Raw genomic sequence first — 17123 nt, 5'->3', positions numbered from 1 at the left:
AACATGAAACACACAATTTATTAAACTAACATGGTTAACTGGATCTGATCAACCAAGCACTAATTGTAATAAATTCAATAGGTTGCCTAGTTCAATTTTACTGTCTGGTGTTTCTAAAACGTAATGTAGTCTATCTTCACCTATTTTCCCACATCTTCTTCCAAAATTACTATCGTTTTCATTATCAGCAAATAAATTAGCACAAAGATGCAGCAAAAACTAAAATTAATTACGTTAATGTAGCATCTAGGTAAACGAATTACATAAATTAACAACCGCTATCAAATTAATAAATAAAACACCAGTGACCTACTCACGAATGTCAATGATATTAGGTGATATTTTTTATATATTTTAAACCATCCATCATAATTTAAACAATTCTTTAGACATTTCTTTTGCATAAACTTCTGAGTTTTTGGCATGTACAACAAAATTATGCCAACAGGCCCTAAATCGGAATCGGTTTGTGACTACAGTATAATAAGTGGCCACCACCACCATAGAATCATATTTATGATTATTTAAATTATAGAAACAAAAATGTTGACACGAATTACGTTATAGGCCTATAAAAACTATCTATGTTTTGTATCTATAAAATGTAACATACAAAACAGTTTAACATTTAAGTTATTACTTTTTACTGTTTTTAAGGATATACTATGATTCTATTGTGGTAGTGGCCTCTTATTTTACTGCACCCGGAATTTGTCTCAAAGAGGATGATCATACAATTCCATAAATTAATTCACATTAGAGTGTGCTAACCTTTAACATGCTTATCTCTACATCTCAATTGTTTTACCATATCAATACCAAAGACTAATGAGGATTAAACTTCCAGAATTTCACCAGTAATTAAAACATAATTTTCTACTTATTCTAAATACAAGCAAATGACAAACTGATGAAGCACACAAAATAGGCTTGGTCCCACAAACTTGGGTCTATATTAAGAGAAATAGATTTGTTTACTTAAGCAGTTCATTAGTAAAGATATTCCCAAAATAACTGTTCATGACATTGCCTACTGTAAATTACAAAATTGATATGTATATGTCAGACTTTGAAACTGTCTTACCTTGGCAGTATTTTGGGTAAATCCTCAAACATGGCCTTCCTTAACTATGTAATAAAAGTAAATACATTTTATCAGAACTTGTAAATCAAATGGGATCATAACCTATAAACTGACTTTATAAGTTACACAATTTAAATTAAGACATTTTCCACTGTTATCAATATTTGAAGGTTTGTATACAATAAATTGTACATAATTGCACAATACTCTCACAATAAAGCATAAAGGTTCAGTATAAAATTGTAAATAGAAAATACAAAATACAGAAAATGGATGATAAGTTGTGTTTTATTACTTTTCAAGGTCTTAAAAAATAACAAATAACATGAAGTGCAACTGAATGTCAGTAGTCTGCATGCGAACTACAAAGATTAACTTAACACAGTAGTCGCAGATATACACATTTAAATCTTCCATCTTTATATTTATTGAACTTTTTATCATATTTGTAATTTGTTTATTTGTTGCACGAATCAGAATACAGAATAATTTGTCATCAAACTTAATATAATTAAAAAACTATACAACTTAAGGAAAGATGTATTTCTCAATTCAATTTTATCAATTTCTTAAAAAAGTTTATTTTATTTTGTCTTTTTATATTTAGTTTTGTTTTAAAACTTCAAATCAAATCAAATCAAAATCCTTTATTGCTCAAAATAACATTTTCATGCATTAGCAACGTCATTAAAGTATACACACAGGGCTAGCTTAACTAACTTATACAGTGTTACATGTTATGCTAAGTATACATCAAAGATAAAAAAAAAAACTTAGATTGCATTCCAATTTTTACATAGTCTGGGTAGGGTACGATAAGCGGACCCAGGCTTTATAAAACCTAACCTCATAAAAAACTCTCTGCTTCAGTTATAGTAGAAGCTGTAGCACACATACAGTCACATAGTTTTATATGGATTAAAAATATACTTAATTGGCCGTACGCAAAGTGAAAATGAAATATTCTATTCTGAGCTGTTGTCAATAGTTAAGTACATGTCCATACAATTAATGTTGTATGCCTTAAAAACTTTTAACTTGGAGCTTTAGATGCTTGCTGTCATCAAATAAAATATTGGAAAAAAGGCAGAGTATAAGGTCTTACGCTGCTAGGTGTAAAACCTGGATTTAACTGTTTAAAAATGCTATATAACAGAGACCGACTCTGTACGTCATTTTAGCTAAAAAATGCTACGAAAGCAGCCAGAAATCATTCCAGAATGCTGAAGAAAAATATTAAGAATCACGAATTAAAAGAAGAGCAGGACTGTGATACTCGAATGATCAAAATTCAAACTAAAGTTGTTGCTATTGTTGTCTCTAGTGTAAGGTACTACTTCTTTATATAAGCGATTCTCGAAAAACCTATTGTTACATATAAATGACAAACGTTGACAAATACAAGGAGTTATACATGTACAGTAATTAATTCCTTATTAAGTGCTAATTCCTTTCAAAATCGCCCTCTTAAACGAATCTGTATATATTGCCTATCAGTGAAGAGTGTCGAGCCGATTTATCTTTATCAGTGGCGTGACGTAATATACTATACTATAATGTACAGTAGCCAGCAGAAATATCATTACTAGACTACCGAACAAAGACAAGAGACTATGAATATTTTAATTCTAGCAGCAATACTGTCAGTAATCCTGCCCTTTTACTCTATATTTGTTCTATTTTGTAAGTTTTGCTATAATACATTTACCTCTTTTGGAACTTTATTTTAGCTGATATTAAATAAATTTCAAAGTCACCTTTCCACGCTTTGATCCCCCTAAAAATCTACTGCTTTGGCTATAGCCCTGTAAACCCATGTGTAAATCAAGCTCTGAATTGTCACATTCAAAATGTATAGAGAATTAAATTGTGTTAAATTTAAAAGTTTAAATTTGAAGACGTTGTTTATGTAATATTACTAAGTCTTCTTTTTAGTACCACGCTTTAGTAGAGGAAAAATGTAACCCCTATGAATGATTTAAATAAATTTGTGAAAGGTAAAATGGTTGTAATTTGAAAATGTTGCTAGAGATAACCGATCGTGATAAGCACGCACACAATGTCATAAATAAGGGTGCTACTGAGAATAGTAACATGTCCTATATGAGAGTTAAATTTGAAGAAGTTGTTGTTTATATTTATTTTGTTGTTGTTAACATTTTTTATTTCTATATAAATTAATTATTGTAAGGTGATAAAACAGTTCAATAAAAAAGAGAAACGACATAATTTTGATATTTAGTTAGCGTTGGAGTTTTGATTGACTGGATCTGGATTGATCTAGATGCCAACAAAATTCTGTGTATGCTTTGCAACAGCTGTTTTGTGTTCACCCAGATTTAGATGTTTTTTATCGTACTAGTAGGTATAGAGAGATGAGATTCGTCCTAATTTTGTGAACTGTGGTCAGTGTGGTGTGACTAGTGTTTTGAAATTTTTGTCCAGTTTGTGTTAAAATGAAGTATGATAATTGTCCAGTTTATAGTATTGTAGTTGTTTAATATTAACGATATTTTGAACTCAACTTTATAATGATGTTCTTCAAAGATAAATTGCTGTCTGCGGCTCAGTTAAAACGCCTGGGAGAACATAAATACAAGTATGATAGTTGTAGCCTCCTGGACCCTTATCTCCAAGTGTACTGGAACTGGTTAGTTAGCAAGGTGCCCATGTGGTTGGCACCAAATTTAATTACAATATTAGGACTCCTAGTGAATATTTTGACAACTCTTCTCCTTGTGTGGTACAGTTCTGATGCTAAATCTGAGGTAAGAGAAAAATCATTATTTTTCTTAGATTCTCTATAGGTAGGCTATGTTCTGAGTATAGGACTTTTCCTTTTGGAAATTAGTTTTGTTAAATTTTATGGGTTGTGAAATCTTCAGCGCAGAGTATGATAAGCAGTCTCTGTGGGTAGGGTGGGTAGACTAAGCGACCTACACTAGTTATTTGATTGCCATTATCGATTGGTTCGTTTGTTTTTGTCTGAAGGATAATCCGATATTACAATTTATTAAATTACCATATGATTTTAACTTAGTAATTTTAATGTAAACAATAAACAACAAGAAGTAACTATTATTTTGAGACTTTGAAAATGGTGATGAATATGAGCAAAATATGTAAGATATTTTGGATAGAGTACAATAAGCGGACCCGATTTTTTATATTGAAATTATCAAATGATGTTAATTATTATACCCATCGATATAATCAACCAATAGTAATTAATTAGTACAATAACTAAACCATCTGCTCCTTTTCATATTCTAAACAGTTTGTTCTGTACATAACTTCTTTTAAATAAAATGAGATAGTTTTAGAAAATTATACACAATAACACTAAAATATGATTTACTGTGTCTTTATTGGGGTTTAAGATGTTCGATTTGTTGTTAAGTTATCTTATTTATATGACATTTTTCCAATCACCGGTATTAATTTTTGTGTGATTAATGGTTTATGTGCTGTTTTATTATGTATGACATTTACTTATTTTGTTAAAATTATTTCTATTTATTTGAAATATGTGATTTTAGTTTAGTATTTTATATATGTTGATATCGATTGATAGTTCTATTATTCGAAATATAAAGTATTGATTATTGGGTACTTTGGGATTATACCGACCACACCCAGACATGAATCGTTATTTCACATTTCGTTTCTACTGATTACTAGATTAGCGTAGAACAATATTTCGTCAATATAAAACAGGAATTGTCTTATCGCAAACACCTCCCCATCCTCAGACAGAGGTCAAAGTCGAGCGTCTAGTAGATAACGTGATTGCAGAGTCTCGCCGCCCGTTCAGCTGGTGCATCGCTTTGTTGTACTTCCGTGTTTTTACCTCTACATTTCTCCAAACACAAAAATTCAACAAAAACAAACATTTACCAAACTAAACTTTTTATTAAAAAAAACACTCAAAACTTGTTTTTATTCTTGATCACATTCCGCCACCCAAAATGCGAGTGCCTCCGGCCATCAGCGCGGGCTTCGGCAGCACCTTCGGTGCTGCCCCGCGCTGATGTCGACGAAAGAAAAAACATCCCTCGAGATAGTACCTATCAGTAAAATATCAAATTCTAGAGGGGCTAATCAGAAATATAAATTGAATTGTAATGGAAAGGCAATGATGTACCGTGCAAATCACGTGATGCCGCGCGGCCTGCCGTAATCAGGATTCTCGAGAAAGATAAGATAACAGCGACAACAATACCGATCACAATACCTGGAAATGCTTGTAAGTTTGTAATTTTGTAATTGAAGAGTTGTTTTTTCGTTCTATCATGTTTGTTTCTATAAATTTCTATTTTTGTGTTCTTCATACTGGTGTGGTCGGTATAATCCCAAAGTACCGATTATTGTAATAAGCTTTATAAAACCCGGGTACCTGCTTATCGTACACTGCCTGATATTCCTCACAAGTGACGAGATTTGTTGTTGAAGTGGGTAGGGTACGATAAGCGGACCCGGTTTTTTATATCAATAGTGACAAACGATGTTACTTAATTATAACTAACCGTTACGGATATAAGAACAATAACTAATTTGCATTGACCTTAAACACTTTTTCATTTAACCCTTTGAGTGCTGGAGCATCGGGATTAGCGATCCTGCATTATATGCAAGAAATGCCAGAATCGCTATATGCGACTTCTGCAGTAACGCTTATATTTTTATCTAGTATTTATCTAAATTGGCTCAATGACTATACATACGCATTCCAAAGGCTTCAACGTAACTTTTGATGTAGGTTTTGTTGCATTCTGGTTAGATTCTGATTTTTACGGTGGTTGAAAAGTGAGCGTGTCAGTCGAGTTTAGAATCGACCGCTACGCGGACAAGCCGTCACATGTTTTGTTTGCGCTGCTGTTTATTTCACAAATGATATTGAAAGTTTTTAAGTTTAAATGGGTTTTGTAGTGTTTGTATCTTCAAATTATTTCGTTTGTGTATGTTGTTCTAGTCTGTGTGTAAGTAGAACAATGACTTGACCGTGAGTTATGGCGATCGTAAGCATCTTGGGGTAGGGTACGATAAGTGGACCCGGTTTTTTTTTTATATCGAAATTGGTAAACGATACTACTTAATCATAACCATCGATATAAACAATCGGTACTGATTAATTATTTTGAATAATTAACTTAAATAATCTACATCAACAGCTGTAACCACTTTCAAATAATACGAGTAAGGTAATATTTCAATTTTACATAAGTAACATTTGATTGTTAAAAATGGCAGTCAATTTTAGAAAATTACATGACATTGCTTTGAAAGATGATAAGACATGTTTTACGTGGCTTCAACATGTTGGACTCGTACAGAAAAACCGAGATTGTGAAATTTGTGGGAAAGAAACAACTGTAACTGGGAGAGGAGCAAATATGGTCATCTTCAGTTTTCCTAATTTTGGTTATAATAATTTGTTTGATCACTGTAAATATTAAATTCATATTTTTATTTAAAACACGTGATTGTTATTGAGGAATATAAATACTTTTATATCGATTGATAGTCTAGGATTTGAGATCCGAATATTAGTTATCAATGGTTACATTCTTATCGTACCCTACCCGCATCTAGTACTTTACTAAATACATTTGTATAGTTTTTGTGTTTGTTCAGTGATATTTATAAACAATGAGTTGTAAAAACATTGCTGACAATGAAGACCTAGTATTGCAGGCATTAGATTTAAGCATTAGCAGTGTAGACAATACACAGAGTGTTAGGTTAGGTTAGAAATTTTCTACTTTTGTAGTGGTTCATATTTTATTTTCCAAACTTTATTTATAAGTATAAAAAAGTTGTTAGGCCTATATGTCTTTTTCTAAAGAATTAAATGGAGTATGAGATAGAATAACTAAAAGTGAAAAAATGAAGTATTTCAATAACACCAAGTTGTGTTAAAATAAAAAACAATGTTTTGCTCATAAAGTTTTTGTTAATGATTTTTTTTATTTGTATAAAAATGTTACATAAGTAATCAATGTATTATATGTAAAGAGAATATATAATTATCTAAAATAAAACAAAAACCCAAGACATTATACCAATAAATAAATTTGTTATGAATTTTTAACCAGACCCTTGGAGAATCAGGCATTTTCACTCGGCATTTTATGCATACCATATAGCAAAACGCTGCGGCACTCAAAGGGTTAATAAACGTATTTTCTTTTGATAATAACAGACAGTAGAAAGCTCATGGAGGATCGTGAAACAAAGTTTAAAAAGTGGCATATCAACTGAGCTGCTTGCACATAATCTCTGTGAGCATTTGTACAAAAGACGAGTTTGGTTTTTGGAGAAGATGTTTCAACAACTTCTCGGGAGCAGTTAATCATTACTACCCAGGAGAAAATATATAAATAATATACATATTCCGTATTTCCTGTATAAATGCAGTTAATCATTGCTACCCATGAGAAAACATCAATATTTACGCGTATTCCGTATTTCCTGTATAAATGTTTTTATATTATCATTTTATTATTATTTATGAGTTTTTCCTATTTCCAGTTCTAATTGTTTGTTTGATAGAGCTCATTCATTATTTATGAGATTATTGCTATGTGCATTATATTAGTTATTTTTATTTAAAATATGATTGTGATTATGACTATAGATATGTTGATACGATTCATAAACGCGTATTAGATAAATGAATATTAAGTATCGCTAATTGTACTAATCGATATAAAAATCCAGGTCTGCTTATTTTACTCTATCTGTTTAAGTGGCTTCAACATGTGGGTTTGGCTCCTGGTAATTCATGTGGAGAATTCTTTCCGCCATTTCACAAAAGCAGTTACTTGTTGATATCAAGCTGAGCAAGTTGTAAATATTGTGAGGTTTCTTTGGTAATCTAAGTTTAGGCCATAGTGGGTTTTGTTGTTTTGTAATGTTATTGTAAAATTTATGTTTTTAAAATTGTAATGTACGAGATTCTTCTTGTTACGTCTCGGTTTTTATATCACTTAATATTCATCATATGGGTAAATTTTAATAAGTGAGCTACACTCTTTATTCGGTTATTTTTATTGAATGGTTCGATTGTTTTCTTCTGAATTAATAATTAGGCCTAGATATTACAATTTTTTAAACAAAACTTATGATTCCTACTTATTAGTTACAGCCATTTGTCATGTAAACAATAAACAGCAATTAACCAATTTGTTGAGAATTTGAAAATGACAATGAATATGAGGAAATTATGTAGTAAATTTCTAGATATATATGTGGGTTTAGCTACTGCCTTCACAAAAGCAGTTGCTCTCTGCTATCCGCGCAATTTATAAAGATGTAACGTACAGTATTAGCCATAATAAACAGTACTGAAACTGAATCAGCTTTAGTTGCCTTCTTGATTAGCTGATTCAATTTTCGATTGTTGCCACAGTATTGTGTTCATTACTTCTTTTTTATTTGAGTTAGTTTTTGGTGCTAACATCGGTAGAAAAAGTTTTTATTGTATAGCATTATTTTCGCTCATACAGAATTGGACGTGCCGGTAGGCCAAGCTTGTCATACGCTGCATTACGTTTTCAGGAACATTTCCACAAAAACCCGCCTAGTAATGCTGTGATTGTTAGTGTTGTTGAAAAATTTCGAAGATCAGGTAGTGTTTTGACACAGCGAAAGGCTTTTCAGGTCGCCCAACTACCGCATGTACAAATGAAAACCACGGATGAGTGTTGCAGCAAGTGGTTCAGTCACTGAAATGAAGCCTAATGTGAGCTTCTCCTAAACTGAATATTGGCAATACGTCAATGCGAAGAATGCTCAAAAACATTGGTAGTTTTTGTGGGGATATATCCCTACAGGATACAAAGTCCAGTTTGTATCCCTACAGTATACAAACTGGACTATCTTTGAACTGAGAAACAAACTAGCTAGAGTTCAGTATTGTGCTTAAATGTTATTAATATGCTATGAGGAACCTGAGTTTCTAAGTGATGTATGGTTTACAGATGAATGTAATGCGCACCTTAAGGGTTTCATAAACAAGCAGACAAAACGTTTCCTTGGATTTGAATGTCCTGACATTTTTGTAGAGAGGCCACAGCATGTAACCATTTGGTGCGCTGTGTCTGGGAGGGGTGTAGTGGGACCATACTTTTTTGAAGGCAACAATGGAGAGACTCTTACTGTAAAACAGTATCGATAAAGGGTCATTCTTGATTGTTTTCTGAGAGACCTCAGGATATTTTCCGCGAGGACCCACCATCTACCATCGTTCAACTCAAAGAAAAAAATAACCATGTGTATTAGGAGAATGGAACAACCCCTATTCATAAAAATGATGCAAAACCTACTAGAACGGTATGAGTGTTGCTTTAAACTGAAAGGGGGTCATATTGAACATGTTAATACCCGAGTTTAACAGATTTTTGCTTCTTTTGACTTGTATTTTTTGGTAAAATCTATATGTAATGTTACTGTGTTTACCATAATAAAATATTACCATTTCAGTACTGTTTATTTTGGCTAATACTGTATTTTTTATGTGTAGTTCTAGGCCATAGTTGGATTTGTTATTTTGTTATGTTATTGTTCAAATTATGTTATTAAAAATGTAATGTATTATTCTTGTTGTTAATGTATTATAATTTTTGTTTCGTATGATTAAAATATATTATCGAATTTGGATAATATATCGAGAAGTTCAATAATAACAATCGAATGACAAGTGTAGGTCGCTTATTACAGTCTCCCCCATCAAATACTGGATAACAGAAATATCAATCGATTTCAACATACTATCCAAAGTGTTAAATTAAAGTCATATTTGGTTTAAAGGAATTAATTACATACATATAATAACATAATCTCATAAATAATAAAGAAACTATAACCATAAAAAACACACAATTAAGACTAGCCATAGGACAAATCTCGTTAAATGTGAAATTAATGACTGGAGTGCCAAAAGTCGAGTTTCACGTTATTAAGCCGTTCATATCGTCTTCTTGAATAAAACAATAGACTATAAGGTCTAAGATTAAATTTGGAAAAGATAAATAACTTAATGAAGTTGGCTGAAGTATAATAAGCAGCCACCACGACAATGGAATTAACTAACAACTAAAAATATCCAAACTATCGAATATAAATCATTTGACTTGTAGATATTCATAATTAATAATGGACAGCTATTTTATAGAATAAAAATATTATTTAGTACGTAATCTTAAAAGCCTAAAACGTACTTTGGTTCAAAATTATTAATCCAAATTATTATTTAAAAAAGTAATTTTGTGTTTATGGTATTTGATTAATAGCCGGCTGGTTGCAACTACAATGGTGATGTACATTGTTATTTGTGTTATAAGGTGTCAGACACGTTTATTCTTCCAAACTATTAAAAAGTAATGAAATGTTAACACTAATTTTATAAATACATAGCCTAGATAAATTTTTATTCATCATTATATTACTATTTTTAAGAAATCAACAGCCAAACTATACTGTAATTTGAATACATATCATGTAATTTGGTTTCCATAATTATATCGAAGATTCGTTACTTACCAACTGTTCCACATGTATCAAACAGACGAAAATCTTGCAATGCTATTTTGCTTAGTTTTCTAAAGTCAAACTAGCCTATAGTTTTTATTTTGATGAGGTCTCTTTTAAATAGGCCTATTATATTTACAACCTAGAAGCGTGTTCACAGTTGGTACAGATGATTTAGATTAAGTAATTGTTTAAGTTTACTATCAGAATTAATTGGTTATATTGTTAGGTGTAGATTAAAGTAATACCATTTATTGTTTACGTTATTAAAAAACATGTTCACTTATTGTGCTATACCCAATCTCATACTAAGCGTGTCAATGGTATCAGTGGACTTGTTTGTTGAAGTTTAAAACCATAATTTCAATGTTTATAACATATTCCACACTTTTCTCTGGACAAAACTAGCCTATCTTGGTATATCATTTTAGGGAGTAGTAATCACAAATAACATCTTTTTAGGTGGTGTTGATCATAAATAACATCTTTTTAGGTGGTGTTGATCATAAATAACATCCGGTTTCTAATATTAAAAGTTGGGGTAGAGTAGGTTAAGTGGACTCGGTCTTTTATATCGATATTAGCTAATAACTCCTTTGACTCAAAAGCAGTATGGGAATGTAAGAATGCACTAGTGGAACTGGCAAAGAGAAGCAAAGTTGCCCTTGGCTTGGTGCTGGGCTATAGACGATCATGAGAATGAAACAGCAGACAGACACCCTTGCCAAGATAGATTCTGAAAGGCTTTGGGTAGGACCCCAGAGCTAGGCTGTGTAGTAGCCTTCTTCTATAGCATAGCTCTAGTAAAAGATTCGGAAAAAGAAGGTTAGATCCATAACCGTAAAAAGACTTCGGTACTTATGGGAAAGGATGGTCAGCACTCCTTGAACAAATTAAGGAGGATATATGACTAGTATTAGGGATGCTGACTGGACATGGCCCTCTTAGAAAACATCTGATAGAGGTGGGTCTAGGCCAGACTGATGAATATAGACTCTGGGGAGAAGCAGAAAGAGCAGATTTTATTTAACTTGCTGTTAAAATTACATGTCTTCATGACAATCGGTTAAGAAGCAATGTCAAAAAGATAAAGGCCACTCTATCCCTATGCACTACTTGTTATTACGCGATATAAGTAGTTTTAGATTAGCCTATGTTATCATAAATATCTTCTTCTTCTGTGGGGCGGCCTACTGCCATGCACTTAAGCCTCAAGGGAGTTTTGCGAGTAGTACTAAAGTTAAAGGTAATCTTTACGAGCACTCATGTGGTCTGAGCTAGAATTTTGGTTCTATCTCAAGGAATATTTTCTTTTTTCGCCATAAGCATTTTGGATTGGTACTCTCCGACTTCAGATCATGTTCCAGTTCATAAACTTTTCCAGTGTCAGATCACGTTGGTGTTTGTTCATATCTTTTTTTTTAAAGAAGATGATGATTCCCTTTTTAAGCATTATTCTGTTCCTCATGGGTCACTCAACTGTGCAAGGATCTTATCAAAGAGAATAAGGGAGAGAGTCAATGTAGGACAAGGTTGATGGCACTGATAAAATGTGCAACGATCACAGACTAGATTTAAAACCTGCATTATCCTAACTCAGACCCAAAGTCCTTCTTAGACCACTCGGCCTTTGGCACTCCCACATGCTGTATCTGTATGGCTTGAAAATTGAGAAATTCTCATGTTTAGGTGTGATCTAAAGTTTTGGCATTACTCAAGAAAAGTTTTTTGTTTTGTTAGAAGTCTGCTTGTGTTATATATTTTACTTAAACGTGTATAGCTGAAATGGAAGTTTATTTGAACTAATTGCGATTTGGTTTAGACTTTCAAATAAGCGTTTTAATACCATAATAATTCAAGATTAGTATGGTGTTAACCAATTTTTTACCAAGATGTCAGATGATCGGGAAATTTTGGCGATACAAACTTAGAGTTATTCTTTTATTTCCAAGCTTTTCATGTGATTTAGGCATTGGAATGGCTTGTAAATATAGTATTTGCAGAACAAATCACGTGTGATACCTTGACAAAAAGAACTTGAGCTTGAGGGTGTGGCACTTGGCTGGTGTGGTATTAGGCCAAAAGTTGTGAATCATCTGAGAGGATTGAATCAATATCGTGGTGAAGTATCCTGTCTCCAACGGCCCACAATTAGGATGTTTTCACCACACTGCATACCTAAACTTCTAGGTAGTACTCCTTGGTAACTGTGTGGTCTTCTGAAGCGTATTGGTCTTGTAATTGGGCTTTTGTTTCGTGATCATAAACCTATGTCTTATCGGCGGTGATAACTTTTTTACAAAAATTGGAGGTAATAGTCTTATACAAGCTTTGTGCAACTTCAAATGCCTCTCCTTTTGATCATCGGTGAGCAATTTTAGGATGAATTTCACAAGCACTCATTTCAAAATCCAAATCCTTGGACAGAATGTCAGCAACAATGGATTTTGGTATATCTAAATCTTTCTCCAACTTGAGCACTTTTTGAGCGATTGTCCACTTTTATCGCTAACCACACACTTTCAAGTTTTTGGATTGATGAAGGCTGACCAGGAGACTGATCACTTTCAACCGAACCGGGGCTATCTTTCAAACAAATGGTTGAACCACAATTTCACGGAAGTCTGAGATATGGCTTCCTCCTGAAAAGTTTGCAGGATCATTTGAGTATCTCTACACCCGTATTCCCAAGTTTGAAACAAGACTTAATGCAAATTCACTGATCTTCACATTCTGTAACTCTTGATAGAAAAATCTGACAAAAGCTTGAGAAAACACGTGCAATGAACATTGATGGGCAGGTACTTATTAAAGGTGTGAATGAGTACTATTCTTAGTGCAAATAGAAGGGTACAAAGATAGTGCATGCTGAATCTGATAAAAGTAGCTGTATAGATAAGGAGTAATCACCGAATATAGGATACTTCGATATAGGTATGACTTTTTAATAAGTTGACAGTACCATACAGAAATATGCCCTATAACAGATTTAAGACAACTATAGAAGTTTTAAAAAAATAATGCATACTACTCAGTTAAGGAGTATGAAGAGGATAATTTAGACAGTTTAGTATGGCTTATAAGTAGGCCTAATCTAGGCTAACGTATTATTTTTATTATGTTTAATTTTAGTAAAAATTGACTCAGTCTATTACACTGTGAACTGTGTTTAATGACATTTAAGATTCTGATTCTGATACCTTCTGGACAGCCCTTGAATTATAACAGGTACCATATAACAGTTAACTTACTATAAAACCTGCTATCTTGTATGTACACAAAGACAACCATCTTTAACAGTAGATTATGGTCAAAGAACATGAAGTATGACTATAGACTAAATGGATTTTTATTGAGCAATTCTGAACAAAATTTGAAGCATCAAACGTTTATCCCCTTAATTTTAAAGTAAATTATTTCAGCTTGGGAAATCCTCATCAATTGCTCAGCAGACAAAGTGCTTGCTGATTTATTCACTGACATTCAAGTAATTACTTCATACTACCTAATTTTACCCGACTATTAGTGTCTGCAACAAAGAATCAGCTATTTACTGTTTAGTCTAATTGTTTAGTATATTGTGATTTAACTAAGCTAAACTCTTCTTATTTGTTGCAATTTTGAATATATGAGGTACATTTGGTTTTAGGATAAAATTTACAAATTTAAGTATTCTTGTAACATTTTTATGCAGCTTGTGGTGTTTAGTGATTTGGCATAACAGTTTTTATAAATACATTTTTAGTTCATTAAGAATACATTACTATGACATTTCAGTTAATTAGAGTCGTGGTAAAAGTCGTAAGTGTTTTAAGTGTTGTGTCCAATACTAAACTTTTTCCAGGCACCTAGATGGGCGTTCCTGCTGTGTGCCCTGGGACTGTTCGTATACCAGAGCCTTGATGCCATCGACGGCAAGCAGGCTCGCAGAACCGACTCTTCCACACCTCTAGGCGAGCTGTTTGACCACGGCTGTGACTCGATATCAACAGGTAAGAGCTTTCTGCATTGTATACTTTGTGGAAGTCGTAAGATTTTAGAATTGAAGACATTTTCTGTACTTCCACAGGTACTTATATTCTACTTCCAAAACCTTTTTTCTATGTAGCAGCTTGTTTATCTGCTTCTTTTGTTAAATGCAGACATACGGAAAATAGACCAAACAACCATTTGTTTATTGATATTGCTGTGTTTGCCTCTATTTATTTTTTATTGAACAAAGTTGAACACTGTGACCCAATAATACTCTCTTAGCTCTTTCTAGGTTTGGCTTAATTAATAAATAAACTAATTGATAAAATTTTCATTAATCCTAGAACAGTTGTTGAATAAAACTATATTATCTATAGTATCTATATTAAACTGTACTTTAAAACTGAAAATAAGATAATATGCTGTTTTCATATAGCGACTTGATACACAACTTGTCAATTATTTTAAAAGATATAACTCTTGATAATTTTGAGAATATATGGTCTGTATGAGCCTGTCAACTTAACATATTATAGATACTAAAGATTTAGTCCTAAAAACCACTTCCTTTTCAATGTTATTGTTGTCTATAGTTCTTAATGTAAATGTAAAACATCTTTTCAGATTATTGTCATTAAGTAAAAATCCATTTGTTCTGAACCAAGTAGTAACCTCTGTTATAATGGCTTGAGATAGTAAATTAAGTTCATTCATTTAGATTATCATCAGTATTTAAAAACTTAGTATTGTCAGCATATAATAAGGATTTTGTGTTTATTTAATGCTAATTAAAAATAAGAGTGGTCCCAACACAGATCCTTGAGGTATTCCCCATTCAACAAAAACATTAAGGGGTTAATGGTTGTTTATTGTCAAGCTAGTTTTTATTTAATTGAGTTGAGTTTATATCCAAGAAATATATTTTCATAGTTTGTTGTTTTACTGTGTAATACAGTTGTTCACTGATTTAGTCTTGTGTTGTTTTACTGTGTAATACAGTTGTTCACTGATTTAGTCTTGTTTAGTAAACGTTATATAATCCTGTTGAGGTACACTAATAGTTCACACTTGTTGCAGTGTTCGTTGCGTTGTCAGCATGTATTGCAACACAGCTGGGACACTGTCCTGCCTGGATGTTCTTCCAGTGTTTCTGCGCATTGACTCTGTTCTATTGTGCACATTGGCAGACTTATGTTTCAGGTGAGTCCTCTTGACTAAAACAAAATTTTTTAGCATCTATTACAACAGAGCTGGGGCCACTGCACTGCCTAGAAGTCTTATTCTGTTGAACAAGGCAATGAGTCACAAAACGTTCTGATAAGGCAACACAATATATGGCAATGGGTTTATGACTCAATGGTCATCTTGTTTTACCAGTTTTACAATAATCTCCGAGAGTTTCGATGTTTTCCTGCAAATAATTTGAGTCTAGACAATCTTTTTGATACAATTAGGGAGAGGTTTTCCAGTTACACCGTAGATTTCTTGATTAGGAATGGTGTTTTGTGTTTCTGTTATATGAGCCAGTGAGAGGAAAAGTGGTTACAAGTCACTTTTTTATAGTTTTGAGATTCTGAAGGGTTTACTAAAAGGAGTACTATAAATCTATTCATCATAATAGCTTTTTACTCTATGACAAAATTGGTTACTCATATCCTGATTTATCATTTCATATATCAAAATATGTACTTAATGAATGCAATCGATTAGTAACAATTTGCAGTTTTTTTCAAAATTGACTTGTACCACTTTTCCAAAACATATTTCGGGTAAATAATTGTTTGACAATGTAAGAAATTGAAAGAACTCATTTATTTTGCCATTAGTTAGCTACAAAAACATTGAACAATAATAAGTTAGCCTATCCTTTAGTCCTTTTCATCATCGGATTCTGATTCATTGCAACGATCGATGATGGGGGGTGTCGTCAATTCCTTCAGGCTGATTTCCAACTGTCAGGTCTGTGTAGAAACTATGGTGGATGGGAGGAATGAAGGCTAGGAGATCCATCATGTCCTTTTCTTCGCTGCTGTAACCGGACGAGGTGACGAGTACAGAGCTTCAGTTGTGATACTTGCGAGGGATACCATTCGCCTTCCTTTTTTTGCTGGGGTGATGTCAAGACAATCAAATGGAATGTCATCATTCAGTGTCTCCTTGTAAAAGATCTCTTGAAGGGTTGGTCCCTAACATACCTCAACCATTGGATACTAAAACCAAGATACTTTGTGTTTATCTACATTGGTTTTTCTTCTAGTAATTGATCTTTCGAGCGCTCTGAGTGGAATTTAAAGTCTTCTCGGTTCATGATTTTAACCACAAAGGGCTTCTTCTTCTTTGACTTTGTTATGGTATCGTACCAATCACGAGGAGAGTACATTGTTTTTCCTTTAGAATACTTTTTCTATAATGCCAAAATCTGCGTCATTAGGCAGAAATGAGTGTCCGCTGACCATAAATTTATGATCTACTGTCTGAATTTTACAATTCTCTTGTTGAATAAACTGCATCATGGTGAGAGCAAGCTTGATGTTGC

At 32.7% G+C, this 17123-nt stretch overlaps 2 protein-coding genes across 2 annotated transcripts in view; one reads left to right on the top strand and one right to left on the bottom strand.

Annotated features, from left to right (window-relative positions):
• Window positions 1-1380, bottom strand: part of LOC124372766 (adenylate cyclase type 9-like) — a gene marked incomplete at its 3' end in the record, with an annotated part of 33022 nt that extends 31642 nt beyond the window's left edge. The window contains 1 exon segment of the mRNA XM_046831177.1: window positions 1085-1380.
• A 2035-nt stretch (window positions 1381-3415) lies between these two features.
• Window positions 3416-15787, top strand: LOC124372767 (choline/ethanolaminephosphotransferase 1; the record flags this gene model as incomplete). The annotated part of the gene is given in 3 exon segments (XM_046831178.1): window positions 3416-3852; window positions 14460-14607; window positions 15665-15787. Coding segments are annotated over 3 exon segments (508 nt in total), but the record flags the coding sequence as incomplete, so codon positions are not given.
• Window positions 15788-17123: the final 1336 nt, after the last annotated feature.

The sequence above is a fragment of the Homalodisca vitripennis genome, unplaced genomic scaffold (assembly GCF_021130785.1).
Source record: "Homalodisca vitripennis isolate AUS2020 unplaced genomic scaffold, UT_GWSS_2.1 ScUCBcl_3996;HRSCAF=9866, whole genome shotgun sequence".
In the NCBI taxonomy this organism is placed as follows: domain Eukaryota; kingdom Metazoa; phylum Arthropoda; class Insecta; order Hemiptera; family Cicadellidae; genus Homalodisca; species Homalodisca vitripennis.
This window is presented reverse-complemented; position numbering and strand designations above follow the sequence as displayed.